General features: G+C 53.4%; 2 protein-coding genes across 2 annotated transcripts in view; both read left to right on the forward strand.

Annotated features, from left to right (window-relative positions):
- The window catches only part of IGDCC4 (immunoglobulin superfamily DCC subclass member 4), a gene marked incomplete at its 5' end in the record, with an annotated part of 40,096 nt that extends 35,980 nt beyond the window's left edge, over positions 1-4,116 (forward strand). Inside the window, 2 exons of the mRNA XM_081094311.1 lie at positions 597-758; positions 1,288-4,116. Of these exons, the coding sequence (XP_080950437.1) occupies positions 597-758; positions 1,288-1,689 (564 nt within the window). The 3' untranslated portion in view covers positions 1,690-4,116. The remainder of the gene's footprint in view (positions 1-596; positions 759-1,287) is intronic.
- Positions 4,117-7,601: 3,485 nt separating this feature from the next.
- The window catches only part of IGDCC3 (immunoglobulin superfamily DCC subclass member 3), a gene marked incomplete at its 5' end in the record, with an annotated part of 42,441 nt that continues 28,506 nt past the window's right edge, over positions 7,602-21,536 (forward strand). The window contains 2 exons of the mRNA XM_081088635.1: positions 7,602-7,707; positions 10,204-10,509. Coding sequence (XP_080944761.1) covers positions 7,602-7,707; positions 10,204-10,509 — 412 coding nt within the window. The remainder of the gene's footprint in view (positions 7,708-10,203; positions 10,510-21,536) is intronic.

A 21,536-nucleotide genomic window follows, 5' to 3' on the forward strand; every position in this document is an offset into this window, starting at 1 on the left:
ACCCCACCCCGTCTGGGCCAGCTGCAGAAGAAAGGCACTGTCTCTCCCTCCATGAAAAGGTTGGCAGGGCTGGGAAGCAGATGGGCCCCCAGCAGAACAGGTCAGCCTGCTCTCATGGAAGGAGGGGAGGACCCCCGATGGGCTGTTTGCAGGCGACTCAGGGTTTCCAGAACCCCCAGATCCCTCATCCTAGGAGCTGGGGAAACCTCTAAGATCCAGCTTCTCCAATACGGGGAAAAGAGGATGATGAGGACCTGGATAAGGTGGGCCGCGTGGGGCAGGCTCCCTCTGTGCTGGCAGTCGGGGCTCATCCCACCTCTGACCAGCCTGCTCAAAGCCCTTCGTCCTTCCTCACCTCTTCCCTGTTTCTCTGCTGAAGGAGACCCTGCCTGGCTGGGAAACCTCTGGGCTTTGCCAAAACAATGGCAGCAGGCTTTTCTGCAGGAGGACTTCTTCCTTAGTTCCCTCCAGACTCTCAGCTATTCTGCGCTCCTCCCCACAGCCCTGGCGAGGGAGAAGACGGGTGTCAGAGACCATGGCGGGGCTCCATCCACTTCCCTCTCCCAGCTAGTGCTCTGGCTTCTCTCCCCATGCAGATCTCCTGGGCTCAGCCTGGCGGGCCGAGCTGGGCAGGTTCCTGGGCAGGCTGTGAGTTGCCCCAGGCAGGCCCTGTGCCTTATCTGACCCGGGCCCTGCTGCCCCCTGCTGGCACCGGGCAGACGCTGTTGCTGCAGGCTCTGGTGTACGATGCCATAAAGGTCAGTTTCCAGGGAGGAAGCGGGAGGAAGGGAGAGAAGGGTCCCCATGCTTGTGAAGAGCAAGTAGTGAGTTCTCGGGAGACCCCTGATGGTAATGTCCCTGGGATAGAAGTCCGGCCAGGAGACCACTGGAGCCTCTATAGGTGAGTGGGTAGAGGCCGCTACTTTGCAGGAGTCTGTGTTACATCTGAGTTGGGGGCAATTCCTCCTCTGCATAGACCTAAGCAGAGTTACCATGGGCTTGAACACCTTCAGCCCCTTCTTCTAGTCACTGACGCCTGACTGATCCCGTACTTCTGGAACTCCTGGGCAAGGGCAAATGGCAGTATTCCGTTTTCCCCTGCCTTCCCATGGGTCACCATCTCTTGTAGGGGAATCAGCATGATTCCTTTACCAACTCCCATGGGATATATACTCTGGGTCGCTGGGGGAGTGGGGTGTCAGTCTCTCTCCACCCCAAATATGTTGGTCATTCTCATGACCACTCTCAGTGATGGTCACCTGTCTTGGTGTTCTCTGCTCTGACCAGGGCAACGGAAGGAAGAAGCCACCCCCGGCCTGCAGGAACCAGGTGGAGGCCGACGTCATTGTTCACTCTGACTTCAGTGCCTCCAAAGGGAACCTTGACCTCCACCTCCAGGACCTGGAACCTGAGCATTTCCTGCCTTCGGAGGCTCCTGACCTCACGTCGGGTGTTGTGGATTTAGGGCAAGGGGGAGACTGGCTGGACAGGGAGCTGGGAGGCTGTGAACAGGCGACCACGGGGCCAGACAGACTCACCTGCCTGCCAGAGGCACCTTCTTGCCCCTACCTGGACCTCCAGCCCAGCGAGGCCCTGGAGGAGGCCCCTGGGGACAGCTGCCCGTCAAAGGCCCCCTGCCCTCTAGGAGCCAGCCCAGGCTTGTCCAGGGCCTCCGTCTCCTCTGCTTAGCTCCCCTAAGGGAGCAGTTTGGGACAGGCTGTCATGGGTCATGGGATATGACACCTGTGTACCTGCGGATACTGAACATCATCAAGCCATTGGGAGCCTCCTAGGGGGCTTTGGCTGGAGGGAGAGGAAGAAATGGCTTATTCACTCCCCCATACTCTGTGACACGTGTGGTACGAGAGAGACACGGGAGGCATGGCTATATGTGAGGCACCTGTGTGTGCCGGTTGGCGAGCTGGGAAACCTGGGTCCAGGCAGTGGTTACTACAGCCTACCTGGCCCTCCCGGTGAGGACTGTGCCCCAGAATGGCCAGTGCCCTGTGGGTCCCCCACCTCCATCGCCCAGCCTTTTATTACACACTCTGAGAGTGTTTCCAGTGCCCTGTCTGACAAGACAGCCCCGGCCCATTTTCCTGTCTGGCTGGGCTGAGTGCAAGCAGGCCCTGAATGCCTAATATTTTAGTTCCATTGCTGCCTCCCATTGCCCAACTGAGAGGGTGACTCTGGTCCCTCAGAGCATCTCTGCATTTGATTTTGTAATTTGGGAAGTGCCTGGTTTTGAACATCTGCTTTCTCTTGCTCTCCCCTCCTTCCTTTCCTTTCCCTACTCCGGTGGCCTCTCCCCCGCCAACTTGCTCTCCCAACTCTAGTGCCCTTCGCTTCCTCCCTGACAGTCTCTCTTTTCCTCTCTGCTGTTTCTGGCTCTCCTCTTGCTGCCTGCCTCTCCTGTGTCTCACGCCTCTCATAGACTGTGTCATGTGGTCTCCCGCCTTCCTTCCCTTAACAACATGACTACCTCATGTCTGCTTCGAGGCCATAGCGTGACTCCTGCCCCTTCACTTTACCGGGTACCCTCCTGCCCCCTCTTCTCTCTGTGCCGCCGAATGCCTCTGCCCCAGGCAGGCTGCCCACCCCCAGTGCAGGTTTGAAGACCTTCCAGCTTCCCTTGTATCTTTTTCCCCTGGGATTGAGATGGGCGGGTCCTCCTTGGAGGTGATGAATCCAAGCCACACAAGGGGACTTTTGAGATGGGGAAACAGAAACTCCCCCCTCCGTCTATGCAGGGAGGCAGGCCTGCTGGGTGCAGGGGGGTTTGGGACATGCCTTCCCAGCTGGAGCTAAAGTGGGAAGCAGCCCCGCAGCTTCCCACTCTGAGCACCTTGAACGTGAGCCGATGGGGTAAGAGTGAGAGAAACCTCATTCCTCCCGGTGCTGGAAGGGAGGTCTTTGTGCAGGACAAGGGCAATTGGCTCATTTTGTTTTGTTTTGAATTCAATCCTGAAGTCATTTTCTCTTGACCTGCCACACAAGGACAAGCTTGACTTCCATTTCCTGTGTAGAGAAAACAATGCAATTTATTTGATTTTTGCCCCTCAGCCTCTCATAGGAGTATGAAATGTAGGGTCTTTTCGCCCTAAATGCATCTTTTAACGGATTGGCATATCAAGGGTTAACTGTGGCTTCTAGGCTAAATTAGAAATAACCAGCCTATCTCCACCCCCACCCCCCTTTTTTTTAATGGTAAAATGTCTCTCAGCCGAGTTGCAGCTTCCTCAGACCCTTTCGGCATCTGTGTTTATTACACTCGGGTGTCACTCACGTTTGACATCCCACCTACATCCTTCCCTTCCCCCTCCTTCAACCAGCCTATGATAACACTAAAGATTAGTAATGTTGGTTTTGTATCTTGTTAAGGACAGGATTGTCACTTGTACTATTTCTGTAGCATTCAACGTTGCTGTGGCTAACACCACTCTATATGTTTCATCATTGCTCTGAAGGTCAAAAGCCTCATTTTATTTTGCTGGTTTGATTTTTTTTCTAAAGAAAAAAAAGAAAACTGCCCTGAATTAAATGGCTGTTTTAACAGTAGGCTCTTAGCATTACACTACATAGTCATTTTTCATGTTCTTGTTTAACAGGCACTGAGGTTCTGGTTTAAATTAAATAGCTGCAAATGAGACAATTTATAACCCATTAGGTTGGGTGGAAAATTGTTTCTCAAAAGCAAATAAGTAATAAATCTGGTATCTGCCTATAACTCACAGTTGATAAGAAAGTGGCCATTACTCACTAGTATTATGTATGATTTTGGACTCTGGGTAATTTGGAAGTGCTGGGTTTGTGTCTTTGTAGTAGTATTTTTATTAGAAAAGAGTCTATTGGCCTTTCACAGGGTATTAATCCCTTTGTCACCTACCATTGATGCCTTACGTTTTTGAGTCTCATTTTAAAACCTCCCCTTTTTTTGATGCATGACAAGTGTAATCATACCTGCTCATTTATTTGTTTGTATTTAGTTTATGCTATGTTATTTAATTATTTTTCCAGCATTTTTTTTTTCTCTTTACAAATAGGACATTTTTTTAGTGTTAAGCCAAGGCATTGATCATGTATCTGTCCTTATAATGAATTAATAAACTATTTTCCAAAAATGTGGGGTTCTCTTTTGGAGCCAATGTCTAGCTAGAACAGGGGTGGGCAAACTTTTTGACTCGAGGGCCACAATGGGTTCTTAAACTGGACCGGAGGGCCGGAACAAAAGCATGGATGGAGTGTTTGTGTGAACTAATATAAATTCAAAGTAAACATCATTACATAAAAGGGTACGGTCTTTTTTTTTTTTTAGTTTTATTCATTTCAAATGGGCCGGATCCGGCCCGCGGGCCGTAGTTTGCCCACGGCTGAGCTAGAACCAATGTCTAGAATTTCCTCAGCCTTTCTGCATAGAGAATGCATTTCTTACCAGATGGGAAATGTTGGTTTTTGAGGGCAGAGAGCAGGTGGACATGAGAAAGAACTGAACCATTTTCCTCCCTCAGCAGGCACTTAGGAAAAAGACTTAAACTTAGGAAAGATATGTTCATGGATGGCATTCTTTTAGGCTCTCTGGGGATCTTGTCCCTTCTGGACACCTTTTTTTCTTTCTTTTCTTTTTTACTTTCTTGGATGCAAGAGAAGAGTGAACAAACAACTCCAGAGATTGGGGGCTCCACAGTTGTTCTGCATAACACAGGTCTCCAGAATTGCTCATGGCTGCACATTCACACATGTAGGCAAGCTCAGAGCCTCACATGTGCATACTGATCTACACAAATACCTTTGTGTCCATTAACTCCAACATGGGCACACAGTCACACACAGAACTTCTCACTCACACCCCAGACTCGTCTCAGGATCGTGGTTGGCAGCTTCTCTGCTACGATCTTTACAGAACCTGGAGCACGCGTGCCTTTCTTTTAATTTTTATTTATTGATTTGAGGGAGGGAGGGAGGGAGAGAGGGAGGGAGGGAGAGAGAGAGAGAGAGATGGAAACATCAATTTGTTGTTCCACTTACTTATGCATTCATTGGTTGATTTTTGCATGTGCCCTGGCTGGGGATCAAACCTGATATTGGTATTTTGGGACGACACTCCAACCTACCACTGAGCTACCTGCCCAGGGCCACGTGCATGCTTTTGTAATGGAGGGAACCAAAAGCCAGAGGCTACCCTGCCCAGGACCACCCCCAAAGTGGCTGTTGGACCAGACCCAAGTTAATTGACAGATCATATGGAGAGATACTGCACATTTTATATGTGGCAGAATAGCCATTATTTGCATATCACTCTTAGACCAGGGTTGTGATAAAGAAGAATTAAACACTTGTCAAAATGAATTTAAAATGACAGCAGCTCAGGACACCAATTTGACCTCTCTGAGTTCAGGACAAGCCAAGAAGGGTTTGTTGGGAATTCAAAGCCCTGTCGGAGGGAGTTCCAGGACTTTGGGCCCAAGGTGGGCCCCCCAACCCCTTTTCCATCCCTTTCCTATGGCAAATAGAAGTCCATCATTCCTGCTCTTCCTTACTAAAATCAGTTGGGGGCTTTGGTGTGCTGCTGACCCTGAATTTCCCCATTGCCTCCCACTGTTCACATGCCTCAAGTGCTTGCCTCTTAGACTCATCTTCAAATTGCTACTACAGAGTTCGGAGTCCCTGGGCCGCACAAACCCCATCATTAATAAGCTTGTCAGGTTTCTGGAGGCCTGCACTTCTTTACTCATCTGCACCACAGTTAGTTTTATAGGTGGGTAACATTCCTGGTCCCAAGATTCCAGAGTTGGTATCACAAGAGAGACTGGGTTATTCCTCTGCCATCCCAGTCCAATGCCAGGAGCAAATGGCTGAGTGAGGCAGAGACCACTCCCTTTATTTATTTATTTTTTTAAAATATATTTTATTGGTTTTTCACAGAGAGGAAGGGAGAGAGATAGAAAGTTAGAGACATTGATGAGAGAGAAACATCAATCAGCTGCCTCCTGCACATCTCCCACTGGGGATGTGCCCGCAATCCAGGTACATGTCCTTGACTGGAATCGAACCTGGGACCTTTCAGTCCGCAGGCAGACGCTCTATCCACTGAGCCAAGCCGGTTTCGGCTACTCCCTTTAAACCTCCTGCTCCCGAAACTAAGTAGGTGCTCAAGGTTTTCATGTGTTTTTTTTTAATTGATTTTAGAGAGGGTGGGGGATAAATCGAAACATCAAGGAGAGGCTGCCTTCTGCATGCCTCTTACTGAGGATTGAGCCTGAAGTCGGGGGCATGCACCCCAACCTCCTGGTTCGTAGATCGTGGGTCATACTCAACCACCCAGTCACACCAGCCCGGCGGTGCTCAGTAATTTCCTTGGATCATGCTGGACTCAACAGATCACATAGTAGTGAGTGGTGAAGATGCAAGATCTCATGGCCATGTGACTCCTAGGAGGCCTGCCTACCTTCTACTTAGTGTATCATTTTCACACAGGACCTATGCTGTCTCCTCATTTGTTCTCGGATGTGAAACACCGAGTCTTCTTTGGGCTTTGTAAATGTCACTGGGAATTGCAACTTGTGGTTTGCTTTTCCAGTTCCCAGGTCACCTGTCAGGACCTGTGTGGTTTAAAAGGTCTCTAGGGGTGAGTAGGAGAGATACGACTCTCTTTACTTTTCAGGTGAGCTCAGAGAGCGACCGCCGGGCTTGGCTGGGCCGCGCAGCTTGCGGAACTGCGATGGGAAGCAAGCGGGTTACTTGAGCGTTTGCATTGTCCTGTGGGGTCGACTCTCCCCACCCTGGAAGAGGCTTCCCACCACCCCCCGCCCCCCGCCTCTCTCCCGTCCACCCAAGCGGGGGACGCCTCAGTCCAGAGAGGCCAATCTTGCAGCTCAACGTCCTCGCCTTTGGGTGGAAGTACCAGAAACCCATGGAAAACTGAATCTTTGACAACTTCATGCCGTTTTGAGGGAATTATCTCGAAAATATAGACTTGGACACGGTGGAGGAGGGCGCCGATGAAAGAGACGGCCAGAGCAAATCCCGCATCTTTGCGTGTTTCTCCGCAGCCCGGACCCACTCCACAGTCCGCGGGGTCTCCCAGGTTCCAGTCCCCCAAGTCCGGGTTGGCCCAAGGGAGGGCGGGGAGGGGGCTGCTGCCTGGGACGGCGCCGGCCGCTCCAGCCGCAGTTCAAAGCTCAGGGGGCGCGTCCGCCGAGCAGCCCGGAATGTCCGGCCGCTAAAAGCGCTCGCCGGCTCTTTTGTTCCCTAGACCGGGCCTCCGGGGAGAGGGGACTGGGGGAGGGGACCGGAGGGTGGGGAAGGGGGGCGGCAGTCGGCGGGCGGAGGGAAGAGGGCGGGGCGGGCTCGGCGTGGCGAGTGCGGAGCGCGCACCTCGGGCGAGGCTGACAGATCGCCGGGGTAGGTGCAAGATGGCGCAAGCGGCGCTCCCCCGGTGCCCCCGGCGCTCCTAAGCAGGCATGTGGCCCCAGCCTCCCGCCGCCCGGGCTCGGCCCCGGCCGGTGCCCCGGCCCCGGCTCCGGCGCCGGCCCCGCGGGACGCTGTGAGCCGCGAGAGGCCCCGGAGCCGCGCGTCGCCCAGTCGAACGGACCGAGAGCCCCATGGCTGCTCCGCGCGCCGCGCCCCCGCGCCGCCCGCCCGCGCCGCGCCGGCCCCGGCTCCTGCTGCCGCTGCTGCTGCCGCTGCTGCTGCCCGCGCCGAGCGGCGGTGAGTGGCCGAGCGGGAAGGGGTGGAAGGGAGTCAGCGGGCACGGGGGCGGACCGGGGAGAGCGCGCGGACCTGCGGGAGGACTCGGGGCGGCAGCGACTCGCCCGGGAAGGGGAGCCGAGCTGGACCGGGCGGAGCCGGGGGAGAGGGCACCGAGGCCGGGCTGCTGGGGCGGCTGGGGATGCTGAGGACCGAGCCCCGGGGCAGAACCCGAACCCGGACCGAGGGGCCAGGCGTGAGGCAGAAGGCGCGCTAGGCGGGCGGACTGGAGTTGGGGAGCAGGGGGCACCGCAGGACTGAGTCCCTCCGAGAGAGCGAGCGGGGGTGCGCGGAGTATCCCGAGGCGGCCGGTGCTGGAGACAGCAGACCTGGGGGCTAGGGGTGGGCGGAGGCTGGGACCCAGCGGGCTGCCCGGGGCAGAAGGGACGCGTCTTGGATGGAGTGCGCGGGAGAGACCGAGGAAGAGGGAGGAAGGTTCCCGGCGGCCGCGCGTGGGGATGGGGCGGCCGGAGAGACACCCGGCGAGCTGAGAAGGGAAGAGAAGCCGACCCGGAGCGAGCGCGGGGATGCCCACGTGCCCGCCCTTCCCCGGAGTGTGCGCACGCCCAGCCGCCGCGTCCCCGGGCTCCGGGGTCAGGCTCGCCACCCTGTTCTCGCAGTGGCTGGAATGGGTGCAAATCCATTCCCTTCCTCTCCCACCCCAAGTTCTCAGCAGACCTTCATCTGGGCATCTGGGCGTGTGCTCTCTCCTCTCAGCTCCGAGAAGCCGGCTATCGCGTCCGCATCCAGGAGAAACTTTATCCCCCGTTGCTATATCGAGGTTGGGTTGGGGACTGCAGGTCATGGGAAAGATGGGTAGTGGTTTGAAGAGGTATGATCCCCAGATGTCTTAAAACATTTCATATCCCTGAGGGTGGGGGGACCGTCCGTAACCCCAGCCCCCCGCCCCCTCCTTTTTCTCCACCAACGTCCCCATCTCCCCCTGCCGGGCGGACGCTGGTCTGTTGGGGAGGGGCAGCTCTGGGATCGCTAGTTTTCTGGCAATGTGAGGAGGGGTCTGGGCTGCCCTTTCAGCGTAGGTGGGTCCATCGCTCCTGGACTGAGGTTGTCACTGGTCTGGTGAGGGGCTTGGAGAAGTCGGCGCCTTGGCATCACGCCTGGGATCGGAGCTTGTCCTTCCTGGAGGGCTTTTCCTGGGTTCCCCATCATGCTCTTCCCCTGCAGTCCTTCCCCCTCTTCTTCCAGCTCTCCTCTCTTCTCTGCAGGAGTGGCTCTGTTGCTGGGAGTAAAGGTGCTAGGAACCTTCTCTTCCAGAATTTTGGGAAATCTGAGTTGACGTTTGGTGCTCCTCTTCTCTCCTTATGACAAAAGCACAACAACCAAAAACAAAACAAACCAACAACAAAAACAATACCCAGTGCATTCTAGGTACTGGGCCCACACATTCTGCTCCCTGCCAGGCATCCATCAGACCTCAGATGGTTTTGCCAGAAAAAAAGAAGCAATGGTTTATTTCTATCTCACTTTATATGTGTCTAGAAATTTGTTTGTTTTTTTTTTAGTATATATTTTATTGATTTTTTACAGAGAGAAAGGGAGAGGGACAGAGAATCAGAAACATTGATGAGAGAGAAACATTAATTCAGCTGCCTTCTGCACACTCCCCACTGGGGATGTGCCCGCAACCAAGGTACATGCCCTTGACCAGGGTCGAACCTGGGACTCTTCAGTCCACAGGCTGATGCTCTATCCACTGGGCCAAACCAGTCAGGGCTAGAAATTTGTTTTTTAAAAAATATATTTATTTCAGAGAGGAAGGGAGAGGAAGAGAGAGAAAGAAACATCAGTGATGAGAGGGAATCATTGATTGGCTGTCTCCTGCACGTTGGACGAAGCCCGCAACCGGGGCATGTGCCCTTGGCCGGAATCGAACCTGGGACCCTTGGGTCTGCAGGCCAATGCTCTATCCACTGAGCCAAACTGGCTAGAACTTTTAACTTTTCATAGTACCTTTAAGTCTTCTAATCATATTCAGTAACCTTATAACTCAAGTTGTATTATTGTTGTTCCTGACTTAAACAGACGAAGAATGGGAAACCAGGACAGGTTGACTACCTTCCCCAAGGCCACACTCTGAAAGTCTGTGAAGCTTCGTGCTTACACATGCTGACCACAGAAGTGGCAGCAGCTGTGTTGGGATCAATCTTGCTTTGGGATCCCATATCTGCAACTATTAACTGCGACACCCTGGGCAAGTTGCTTAATATCTCTTTAGCTTCCTTGTAAAAGAGGATTGATCTTTCTGAGATTGTGTGTTGATTAAATTACTGCATGAAACGACACTTCATAATGCATAAAGTCCTACATATTAATAGCGATTCCTATTAAACATTACAGAAAGATGGGGATGAAATGTACAGCTCCAGAGAACTTCTTTCTGTCTGCTCATTCCATGCTGACCTCTCCTTTTCCTCTCATCTCCCCTGCCCCCTGCAGGTCTTGACCACTCTGCGGAACTGGCGTTTGCTGTGGAGCCAAGCGATGATGTAGCAGTCCCCGGGCAGCCTATAGTGCTGGGCTGCAGGGTAGAAGGGACCCCTCCAGTGCGAATCACCTGGAGGAAGAATGGGGTGGAGGTGTCGGAGAGTCCTCACTCCACCATGCTGGCCAATGGGTCCTTGATGATCCGTCATTTCCGGCTGGATCAAGGAGACAGCCCTTCAGACGAGGGCGGCTATGAGTGTGTGGCTCAGAACCGCTTTGGGCTGGTCGTTAGCCGGAAGGCGCGCATCCAGGCAGCAAGTAAGTGGACACCCTTTCCTTTTTCCCCCAAATTGGGGGTCAAGGGCATGGGGAGCCGGAGGAGCAGTTCCATCTTAGCCTTCCAGAGGACTAATTTCTCAGCATGGGTCCATAGAGAGGTGCATAGCAGTAATTTATGGTGGTGGAATTATATCATATACTCATTTAATTGATTAGAATGTGATTTGACAAGAATATAGCCAAACAGTGTGATGGGGAGAGGGAGAGAGAGTGAGCACTTTATCCAACTTTGTGTGTCTTAGTTTCTATATGCCTATATATTGTGATCTTCCTGATCCATTGAGTATGAGTCTTGTGTTTCAAGATAAACAGTTGTCATATTTTTGGGTGGTTTAAGAGATTTTTGAAGGGACAATTTTGGCTATATTGAATTTTTGTTAATCCTTACCCAAGAATATTTTTCCCCATTGATTGTTAGAGTGGAAGGGAGGGGGAGAGACAGAGAGAGAGAAACATGGATGTGAGAGACACATTGATTGGTATGTGCCCTTGACTGGAATTGAACCCGAGACCCTTCAGTTCAAGGGCCGATGCAGTCTAACCACAGAGCAAAACAGGCGAGGGTGGAATTTTTAATTATGTGCTGACTTTCAGCCTTTTGGGTAGGATAAATCTCACTATACCAGTAATGACATTCTGAAGCTTGTCAACAATTTGCTTTATAAAAAATATGGTAAAATGATTTTGGAGTTATTGCAATAATGGCATTAACATTTCTCCCACTCACCTTCATGCTGATGTGCTTTTTTAAAATTTCGGTTTTATTGAGGTATACTTGACAATAAAATCATAAGCTACTTAAAGTGTACGTTGTAGTGAATTGATACCTGCTGTGCTTTTTTGAACAGGAGAGAAAATGCCAAGCAAGGTGCTTTAGCTGTAGAATTGTGCTTTGCTTGAGCTGATGGTGTGATGGAAGGATGACTGTGTTTTACTGCCCTGTTCTGCACAATTCTGTTGTTGTTGAGTGTAGTCTGTGAACACTTGTGGGAGTGTGTTGCACAAACCAAAATTATCTGTCTTGGGGAAATGGCAGGCTATTGGGTGGGGGAGCCATGGTTGGAACTACTGCTCTTGAGAAACGACAGAAGTTTTGGCAGGTGTATATGTTCTCCATCTCATAGCTCTGTACTTCTCAGGGAGAGGGTTCCCTTAAAGAGGGTGCTTTAACTGGTTGACGGTAATTCCAGCTGATCCTTATTAAGCCCTTGCTGCATGAGGGGCACCCTGAGTGCTTTACGTGAATTATCTCACTTCGCCATCACAAAGACCCAGGAAGACTGGCCGTTATCATCCCCCTTTCACAGGTGAGAAAACGCACACTTAGGGGCATTCGGGGCCATGCTAGTAAGCAGAGAAGCCAGGACTGCAGTCTAGGCCGTCTGAATGCTACACCCTCCCGCTTAACTCCTATGGCATGCTGCCTCTTTCCTGTCGGATCACTGACAACTTTCTTCCTGGCTCTGAGGGCATTTGCACAGTTGCTCTGAACGGCTGGTGAGTGATGAATCGTGCTGAGGCAGGAGCCCTCTGGTTGAGTTTAAGATGCCCCTTTGTTCTAAGGAAGGCTGATCCAGGCCCCCATATGGAGCTCTCTGGGAGGCAGCTCTGGACCTTGAGGCTGAATCACTTCTGGCTCGGCGGCCCTCATGCCCTGGCCCTCCTGGCAGTGTAGGGGAAGGCTGGTGTACCCTCTGAGCAGATGGCTGGGTGTGAGGCAGCAAAGCATGGGCAGAGGGTAGGGACTTGAGGAAGCTTGCGGATGGGAGAAATGAGACTTTTCAGGCCACACTCCCTGACCTGCGTCAATGCCCAGGGATTGATGACCTCTGCATCTGGGAGATAAATCCCCAGGTGTTTCTATATAGTTAATTGTAAATGTGTTTTTCTATAAATGGTAATACTTTCAAGATGTTTGGTTTCCTTAAATGCCTAACAGTATAAAAAACTGCACTGTGGGCTCTGGCTGGGGAAGCAGTGGTGGGTGAGGTCACCTTCGTTAAGCCTTTGGGGTCCAGGGAAAGCTGGGGGGTGTTGCCCCCAAACACTGGCAGTCTGATATGGCCTCTCTCCCCCCACAAGGCCGGTGGCCCCATGGGGGAATGCTTGGATATCAAGCAAGCAGTGGCTGGATCCCCTTTTCTCACTTCACAGGCGGATGTCCCTAGAAACCTCCAGAGCTGCTTAGCTGCCTAGGTTTCCTCCTTTGGGAATAACTCCCTCCCCATGTACCTGCAGGCACTACAGATGTGGTGTGGCCTGGGAGGGTGCTGTGCTGAGAAGGTGTGAGGAGACCTCTGAAGCCCCACTTCTGCCTACTTCACAGGGACTGACGGGGAGGAGCATGCTAAGCACCCCGTACACAGTCCACCCAGAGGACTAACCCAGTGAAGCAGATGGGGCCCGGGTCCATGTGGGCAGGTGTGCTGAGACATCCGGCTGACCCCTGGGAATACCCCCCCTCCATCCCAGTGGGCTCAGACGCTGCGTTGAAAGTTGGCCTGACCAGAGTGGGCTGAACTACAGGCTGATTCCTTGGGGGCTTCAGCTCCAGGTATCTCCCTTTTAGGATGAAGTGGGTCAGGGTCCTAGCATGTCCGTTCTCTCCGCCTTGCTGTTCCATGTGCTTATTGTTTGGGGGTTGAACATTGAGACACTTGTTAAGAGGGAAACCCTGGACAGGTCAGCCTCTCCATGGCCCAGTTTCCGCACCTGTAAAATGTGCACCCTACTCTGTGAGATGGTTGTGGGGACTGGCACACCCCACACTTTGCCTGGCACGTAGAAGGGTGCTCAGTAGTGGGAGCCAGTCTTTCATCTTCATTTAAAGGCAGCTGCACTGACATGGCTAACACAAGCAAACTGCTGAAGTCTGCTCCCAGCCTCCAGCGTCCTCCCTCACTGGGATTCGGGCAGGGAGCACTCCAGGGAAATCTATCAGGGAGTGGAATTATTGGAGCCCGAGTGTGACTTGTTCTTTTTTAACCCCTTCCTGAGGGGGCCTGGGGATTCTCCCCAGCCTTTGGGTATCGGCTGAAGCTGGGCTGTGAGACCCTGTGAGGCCCCCTGTGAGGCCATCCCTCTGGAGGGTTCAGGGGTCACCTGACCCAGGGGAACATGTGCATTGACTCATACCTGTTGAGTTCTGTGTGCCTGGATGACTCAAAGAGGGATGGCTACCTACTGGAGGGGTGATAAATGGGGGATCCTCTCCCAGCTCCCCTGCTCCCCTCAGGCAGGAGCCCTCAGTTTCTGCCCTTCACTTCTGGGCCTCAGTTCTTGGTGTCAGGCCCCTTGGGGAACTGGAGTGAAGAGCTATGGGACCTAGAACAGGACTTCCCCAAACTTTATTGTGCCTGTGAATTACCTGGGGATCTTGATACAATTCAGATTTTGAATCAGTAGGTCTAGGCCAAGGGGGGTTCTGCATGTCTAACAGAATCCCAGGGGATGCTGACGCTGCTGGTCCCCAGGTGCTGGAGGGGAACCCGCTCCTGTGTCATAATCACTGGTTGGCAGTCTATAGTGAAGTCAGAAGCACATGGGCCTCAGGGCAGAGCAAGCTGGGCTTGAACTCCATCTCGGACACTCCTTGATCATGTGTCCTTAGCACGAGTCACTTAACCCTCTTGGCCTCTGTGCCCTCATTTTTAAAAAATGGGCATAATCCCATCAGCCTCTCGGGACTGTTGGAGGATTAAACGAGGTGATGGTTGTAAAGCACCTGGCACAGGCCTGGCATCTAGGAAATGCTCATTAAGTATTATGGTTAGTGCTGGGTATTGACCACTAGTTTAGGATGAGGTCCAGCTCGTTTCAATGCTGGATGCTGGCTGGGTTCTCGAAAAGCCAGGATGGCCTCCCTCCCAGCCTGAAGCCATCCCGACTGGGCAGGCCCAGCGGTGGCTAAGAGGGTGGGCTAAGGAGGCCACGAGTCTCAGTTCACTCATCTTTAGAATGGGGAAATAATACTTACCAAGGAGAAATCTTGTGAGGATGACCTAGGTCCTAGGACAGGGATGGCGAATCTATGACACACATGTCAGAGGTGACACGCGAACTCAGTTTTTTGGTTGATTTTTCTTTGTTAAATGGCATTTAGATATGTAAAATAAATATCGAAAATATAAGTCTTTGTTTTGCTATGGTTGCAAATATCAAAAAAATGTCTATACGCGACACGGCACCAGAGTTAAGTTAGGGTTTTTCAAAATGCTGACACGCCGAGCTCAAAAGGTTCGCCATCACTGTCCTAGGATAATATGTGTAAAGAACTTAGCAGGTACAGGGCACATAGAAAGTGTTCCTTAAAGATTAACTATTATTATTCTGGGGAGGAATTGGAGGTGAGAAAGGTGATGTTCTAAGCTGTTAGTTGTGGTGGTTCCAGCAAGGCCCCTGGTGAGTCCAGGTCCCTAGAAAGAGGCAGTGGGGTATGGTGAGAGGGGAGAACGTCCCGCTCTAGTCCCCTCTGTGTCCACTTCAGTAAATCACTGTTTCTCAGGCCCTCGGTTACCCACTTTAAAGTCCCCATCATTCTCAACCTGTCTGAGGGAGGGAGTTTAAGCAACTAGTCTGAAATCCTCTTCCAGCAGCAAGGGCCGTGGTTGTGTGGATCTGCGGGCAGAGTCTGGGCATAGGTGTGTGTAACCAGGTCTGGGTGGGGGTGGTCAGGAAAACTCTGGGCTGGAGCTGTTGGGGAGTAGAGCTTGTGTAGAGGGGCTCATTGGACTTAGGGGGGGGGGGGGCTTCTGTCCAGTGCAGTGGGAGAAGTGGCTATAACCCTGGAGGCCTTTGTCACCTGGAGATTGTATGCTCAGACCTGGTATGTGGAAGCCAGGCTCTTCTCTCTTCCAGGAAGAGCAGCTCAGCGGTGGTAGCCCTGAGGAAGTCTCCCCCACTGGCCCTCAAACACATGTCTGCCTACCCACGAGGACAGTAATCAGGTCCTGAAGTGTCACTGGTGTGATGGTGCCTAGATCTGCTCTCATGCCAGGCAGCTTACCCGTATGTATGCCATGGCACAGAGGTAGGTGCAAATGGGTAAGGGTCAGGCCCTTTTACCTGCTAGTCAGCCTTCCGCACACCAACCCCTTCTGACACTCCTGAGAAGCTGTAAGGTACAGTGGGAAGATCCTTACCTAGACACACAGGTGTCCTGTGTGGCTCTGGGCAAGTCAGTCACCCTCTCTGGGCTTCGCTTTTCTCATTGTAAAGTTGGGTGGTTGGACTGAGGTTCATCTCTGCCCTAAGGTAGTCAGGCTTCCTTGTCATCCAGCCAATGCTTGGGACACATCTGCCTTCTTTGGGCCTTTTCCCAGTCTGATTTTGCCCCTGCTCCTCCTCACCCAGTCATTCCCTAAAGACCATTTAGCTTACAGTAATTCCTTCTGCCCCCTGCTAAGGCAGGCAGTATTTATGGCCTGTGGCCTTCAGGCTCAACCTTTCAGCGACGGCTGCTTGCATTGTTAAGTAACTGTTTGGTCGCTGGATAGTCCATCTGTCTCCTCAACTAGATTTTAAGCTCCTAAAGGGCTTCTCTTTCTTTCGTATTTCTCACATCCCCTGCCTGTGGAGCCTGGTAAAAAGTAAAGAGCATGTGGCCTTCCGGGTGCAAAGCTGTCTCTCTCGTGTCTCTCTCTGCTTCTCTCTCTGCTTCTCTCTCTGCTTCTCTCTTGCTTTCTCTCTCTCCCTGTCCCGTAATCGATAGCATAGCTCAAAGGAACAGAAGCTTGAGAACAGGAAGGGTCGGCAGGGGAATATAACACACTCGGGGCTCGCACGATCATGGGGCGGCCGGCGGCGGCGGCTGTGCGTTTGTCTCTAGAGGAACTGAGACTCTCTCTTCCTCGCCAGATGGGGTGTGAATCAGAGACCAAATTGCTTGGAATCCCTCGTGGCAGGGTCTGGGGGTCTCCTGCCTTGGACTTCATTCCCTGGCTGGATGAGGCCTGTATCCCCAGGCCCATTGGGGGAGGGCTCCCCTCACTTCCACCCGCAGGACTTGAGTGCTTCTGGTTCCCACACCTTGGCTCCACTGTCGCAGGCAGCCAGCTGGCCCCTTGAACACAATGTGCAAATCTTCTCTGTTCCTGTTCCCGGCATTGTCCCTGGCCAGGCGCCTTGGCTGGGAATGTGGGCCGGTGAATAGGAGAGGCATTTGCAGCCTGCAAATGAAACAGGCCCCCAGCCCCCTTAACCCCTTGTCGCCTCCCCACCCCCAGGGAGAAAGGACTTTTTCACTCCTGGCCTTCTTGTATTGCCTTTCTCTCTCTTCTGCAGAGTCCCTGCAGGCGTGTGTGTGTGTGTGTGTGTGTGTGTGTGTGTGTGTGTGTGTAAGAGGGAGACTTTTCACAGCAGCTTGAAGGCTGTTGTACACAGCCTTCAATAAAAGTAGGATGGAACAGAAGGGCACCAGGATGGAAAACCAAACAGCTCACTGCTGTCTTTGTTTAAACTGGACTGAGTGATTCCAAAAATGTCTGCCGTGTGTAATTAACCTATGCCCCCCTAAGATTCTCTGGCCATAGCCTTGATGCAACAAGAAATGTAGAGACCGTGTGTGTGTGTGTGTGTGTGTGTGTGTGTGTGTGTGCGCGCGCGCGTATGCCTGTGTATTGCCACGTGTACCTGAGTGGGTACCTGAGCATATAGGCGCATGCCTAAAGGATGTGCATGAGGCCCAAGATTGGGGTCCAGCTCTCCTTGAAGAGTCTTCTTGTGGGAATCCCTTTTCCCTTGAGCTTTGTGGCCAGGGTGGGCAGAACTGGTGGGAAGGCCCGGGGTGGAACAAAGGTCTGAAGAGGGGCAAGCAGGCGGGGCTCCTGGCCAGATCACAGGGAAATGAAGGGGTGGGGTGGGGAGCGTGGACTTCATACAGGCCAGCCAGCCACCTGATTCAGGCAGAGGGAGCAAAATTGGATGCAAAGGGCTCACATCTGCTTCTCCCTCCCACTCACCCTTCTCCATCTCGTCTCTGGATCTTGGTCTCTCTGCTGTTTGATACTCCTACATATACTGCTCCTCATCTCTGCCTTCCAGCGAGGCCATGATTAAGGTCTTTGTCTTTATCATCCCTCATCCCTAGTTTCTCCTTCCTTTCTCTAGCTCCTTTCTTTCTATTGCCCTGTCCTTCCTCCTGCCTCTTCCTCCATTTGGGGTGGTTTCTGTGTTCACCATCCTCTGCTGTGCTTGGAGGGAGATCTTCCTATTTCAGGAGCAAAGTAGATGAGCTCAGACCTCAGCACAAAACAAAGAGATAGGAAGAAGACAGACTGTGAGGGTCAGGTTCAAAGAGGACCCCAAAGGAAAGGGTCTCTGGCTTCCCCAGCAAGTCAGAGCCTCCCCAGGGGCAGACCTTCACTGGGAGGAATCTGAGAACCCTGGCCCCTGCTTGGGGCCTGTCTCTGAGCCTGGACACTGACCACAGTGGGTGGTGGGGGCAGCTCTCTGGAATGCTGGTGTTGGGTTGCAGTGCAGATGTGAACAGTGATAATGGGCAGGAACTGGACTTTCTGGTCTGGCTGCTGCCCCCAAGGCCAGTGGAATGTGAGGGCGGACAAGCAAGAGGCCCTAGGGACTTGGGGTGGGCAGATGGAGACCAGACCACCTAAATGGAGAGGAGCGGGCAGACCACCAGGAAAGAGAACCAAATTCTAGTCCTGTCACTGAGTTGCAGGCTGCAGCAAAAGCATCCTAAAATTTCTAGCCCGTGTCGGATCTTTGAGGTCTTCCCAGCCTTCAGGTCAGCTCCCAGGCATCCAGAATTGCGGGAGAAACTTTGTAGCTCTTCTGGTCCAATCTTCTCATTTTACAGACTTAAAAAATGAGGCCTGAGGAGGTAACCTGCCCAAGCAAGGCTGGCGCTCCAGCCTGGGCAGGTGAGTGAGCCTCTGCCTTCCCCAGTGTCTACTTCGCTCTGGTTGAAAAAAAGGGGACCTGCGTATGTCTCCCCAGGGCAGACTGGCAGGCATATTTCTCTTTTTATTAAGTCCTGATGTGCCCCAGGCTTTGTTGGTGGTTGTGGTTCTGGATGTGAATGTTAACCAGCAAACCTTGGGTGGGGTCTCCTGACATTCATGGTATATTAGTATTACAGAGGGCCTCTGAGTTTCCCACGCACACTGGATGCGGAGCTGAGTGGTTCTGGTGGTGAAGTACCTAGTAGTTGTAGAAGCAGTCCTAGTATTATGGAGCTGCACTGTCTTAAGCCCTTCGTGATTAATTTACTTAATTCCCATAACAATTCCACTAATGGGTATTACTAGTCCTCTTTTACAGATGAGTAAACAGAAGCCCAGAATGGTTAACTAACTTGCCCAAAGGTACACAGTATGTAGGTAAGCTGGGATTTAAATCCAGGTCTGCCTGACCCAAGATTCAATGGCCTGAATACTTAGAGGGGGCTAGAGTCCCTTGAGAACATAATCGGTATTAATGCCTCAGAAATAGAGGCAGGTACCTGGGCATGAGCAGGGTGGGGGTGCGGGAGTAGAGGACAGCTTAGAAGCCTTGCCAGAGTGGGAGCCACTTCTGGGTGGGCCAGGGAGGGCTATAGCCCTCCTCCTGCCCCCACCATCCCCAGGCACTGCTGGAGGCCCTTGGGGAGTCTGAAGGGCCAGCTAGGCTGGGGTGTTCTGCTCTGCATAGAGGGTCTTACCCTAGCTGTGAGGTTGCACAGGGCTGGCTGGGGCAGAGCTGGCTGCCAGGAGAGGAAATTAGGAGGGTGCTGGGGCTGCTGGAGGTGGAGGTGGGAGTTGCTTCTTCCCACAGAGGGAAGACAAGTTACCCTCCCCCTGGGGCCTCCTCAGCTCCCTTTCCCTTTCTTGTTTCCCTGAATAATGATGCTGATTGCACCACATCTGTCATAATTACTCTTTGTTTGAAAATTCAGAACAAATCACAGGAGAGGAACTGGTATGGTTTGAGAAGGATCCTTCTCCCCAGGGGTCCTGTTGAAGGGGGGTGGGGGGAGCGGGTAGGGAAAAGCCATAATCAGGCTGGAAGAGCAAGGCCGCTGATTGTCCTTGTGCTATTCCTTCACCTGGGCAAGGTGGCGTAGGCCTCTGGGAGTCACGTGCCCCTACTCCCCAACCCCACTCCAGGCCACAGTCCCTACCTGCTGTGGTGGCTGAGAGATTCTGCCCCCATCCCAACCTGAGGGTCCCCTGCCCTCTTGGCCCCACTGAACAGTGGGTTGGACAAAGGCTGCACAGTAACCTGAGCAGCACAGCAGGGAGGGGCAGCCCCAGGCGTGGTGCTGGGGTCCTTATTGGCAAGAGGAGTGGGGTCCTTTGTGGGTCTCTGGAACAGGCCAGGCATTGGGCCTCTGAGGTGAGAACCAGGAAAGGGGCTCTCACTTCTCAGGAGCACCAAACCAGGCCCCCAGGAGCCTGCAGCAGCCCTGGTACCGTGCTCTCACACTCTCTTCTCCACAGCCTGACCTGTGGTGAGGGTCCTGGTTCCAACTTCCACCCCCAACCTGAAGGCCCTTGGTTTAGGGGGCTAATAATTCCTGGAGCATGAGCCCCAGCCTGTGGCCCTGCCTGCCATGGGCACCCCTCCATGCCCCCCTCCCAAAGTAGCCCCTTCCCACCTGGGCTTGTGTCCTGCAAATACGCTGTGCACTTTTGTGGGGAGAAATCAAGGACAACCTAGAATTTATCCTCAAACGCTACCAGTAATGAAACCCCAGTGCTCTTGCTGGGACCGTGGGGGACTACAGACACCCTCAAGGAGCTGGAGGCTGGCTGAGATGCACATAGATTTGCACTGAGGGCTGGTTCTGGATTCAAGCTTCCTTCTTCCCTTGAAGTGCTCGGCCTCAGTTTGTCTTTGTGGGAAATGGGGGGAGAGTACTATCCCGCCTGTCTTTCAAAGGGAAGAGGGTGAGTAGGGTCCTGCTACCCACCCACCAATGGAGGCACCCTTAGTTTCTGTTTCAGCAGAGCTGAGAGGCGGGCAGAGGGCCCAGTCCTGGAGGTGCCAGCCTTGGAGGGGACCCCTCCTCTAGTCTCACGATTATTGATTGAGGGTCATGAGAGGAGCATGCTTACCTCTCCGCCCTCCCAGGCTCCCCCTTCAGCAAGAAGATGCTTTTAACACGTAAATAGGCAACTCATCCCTTCGTGACTAGTTTCCTCAGAGGTGGCAGGTGGTGTGGAGAGGGCCAGATTAAAAGACTCCGAAAGCCCCTTCCCACTTCTAAAATTCGGAGACACCGGCTGGGTTTCCTTTTGAGCACGGTTCCTCCTCCCAATCTCTCCCCTCTCCGCCTCTCTCCAGGCTCGCTCCAGCTCTCTCCTCCATCTCCCTCCATCCCTCTCATCTCGAGCTCTCCCTGGGGTGCTGAGCTGGGCCTCCTCCTTTTTTAAATGTCAAGATCAAAGTTTTGCAGGAAAAGCTCTCGTCAGTCTCACCGTCGTTCGCTGCCCCCACTCGGTGGCTGCCCTCCTGGCTCCCGCCTGCGCTCGCGTCCGAAGCGACCGGCGGGCCCTCGGGGCTCACGGGCCGTGTCCCCGCGCAGTTGTGCGTTCTGCTCTCGGGTCCTGCGTGCGCCCCCGGAGCCGGGTCGCCTGCGAAGCCCGTCCCCGCGCAGGGACTCGCTCTCCGCCTGGGGGCCGAGCGCGGCAGAGAGAGGGAGAGAGAGACAGAGGGGCCCGGGAGGAGCCGGCCCTGAAAACGACCCGGGCCCCCAGCACAAAGCGGCCGCTTCCCGCCCAGAGCGCCGCCGAAGCAATGTGCATCCCATTAACCCTGCGCCGCGCGGTCGCGGGGCTGTCATGTAACCGCGCTCCGCCGCCCGTGGGCAAGTCCGTGCGCGCGAGCGGACACGTGTGTGTGTGTGTGTGTGTGTGTGTGTGTGTGTGTGTGTGTGTGTGTGTGTGTGTAGATCTTATCTGTGAATGCGGTGCGCCCTTGCTTCCTGGCCCCCTCGGCCTGGTACCTCGAGGTCACTACTTCCTGGGCCTGCGCTGGCCAGGGTGGAAGAGACTTTTTCACTTGGG

Source organism: Myotis nattereri (genome assembly GCF_964212035.1).
Source record: "Myotis nattereri genome assembly, chromosome: 1".
NCBI classification, from domain to species: Eukaryota; Metazoa; Chordata; class Mammalia; order Chiroptera; family Vespertilionidae; genus Myotis; species Myotis nattereri.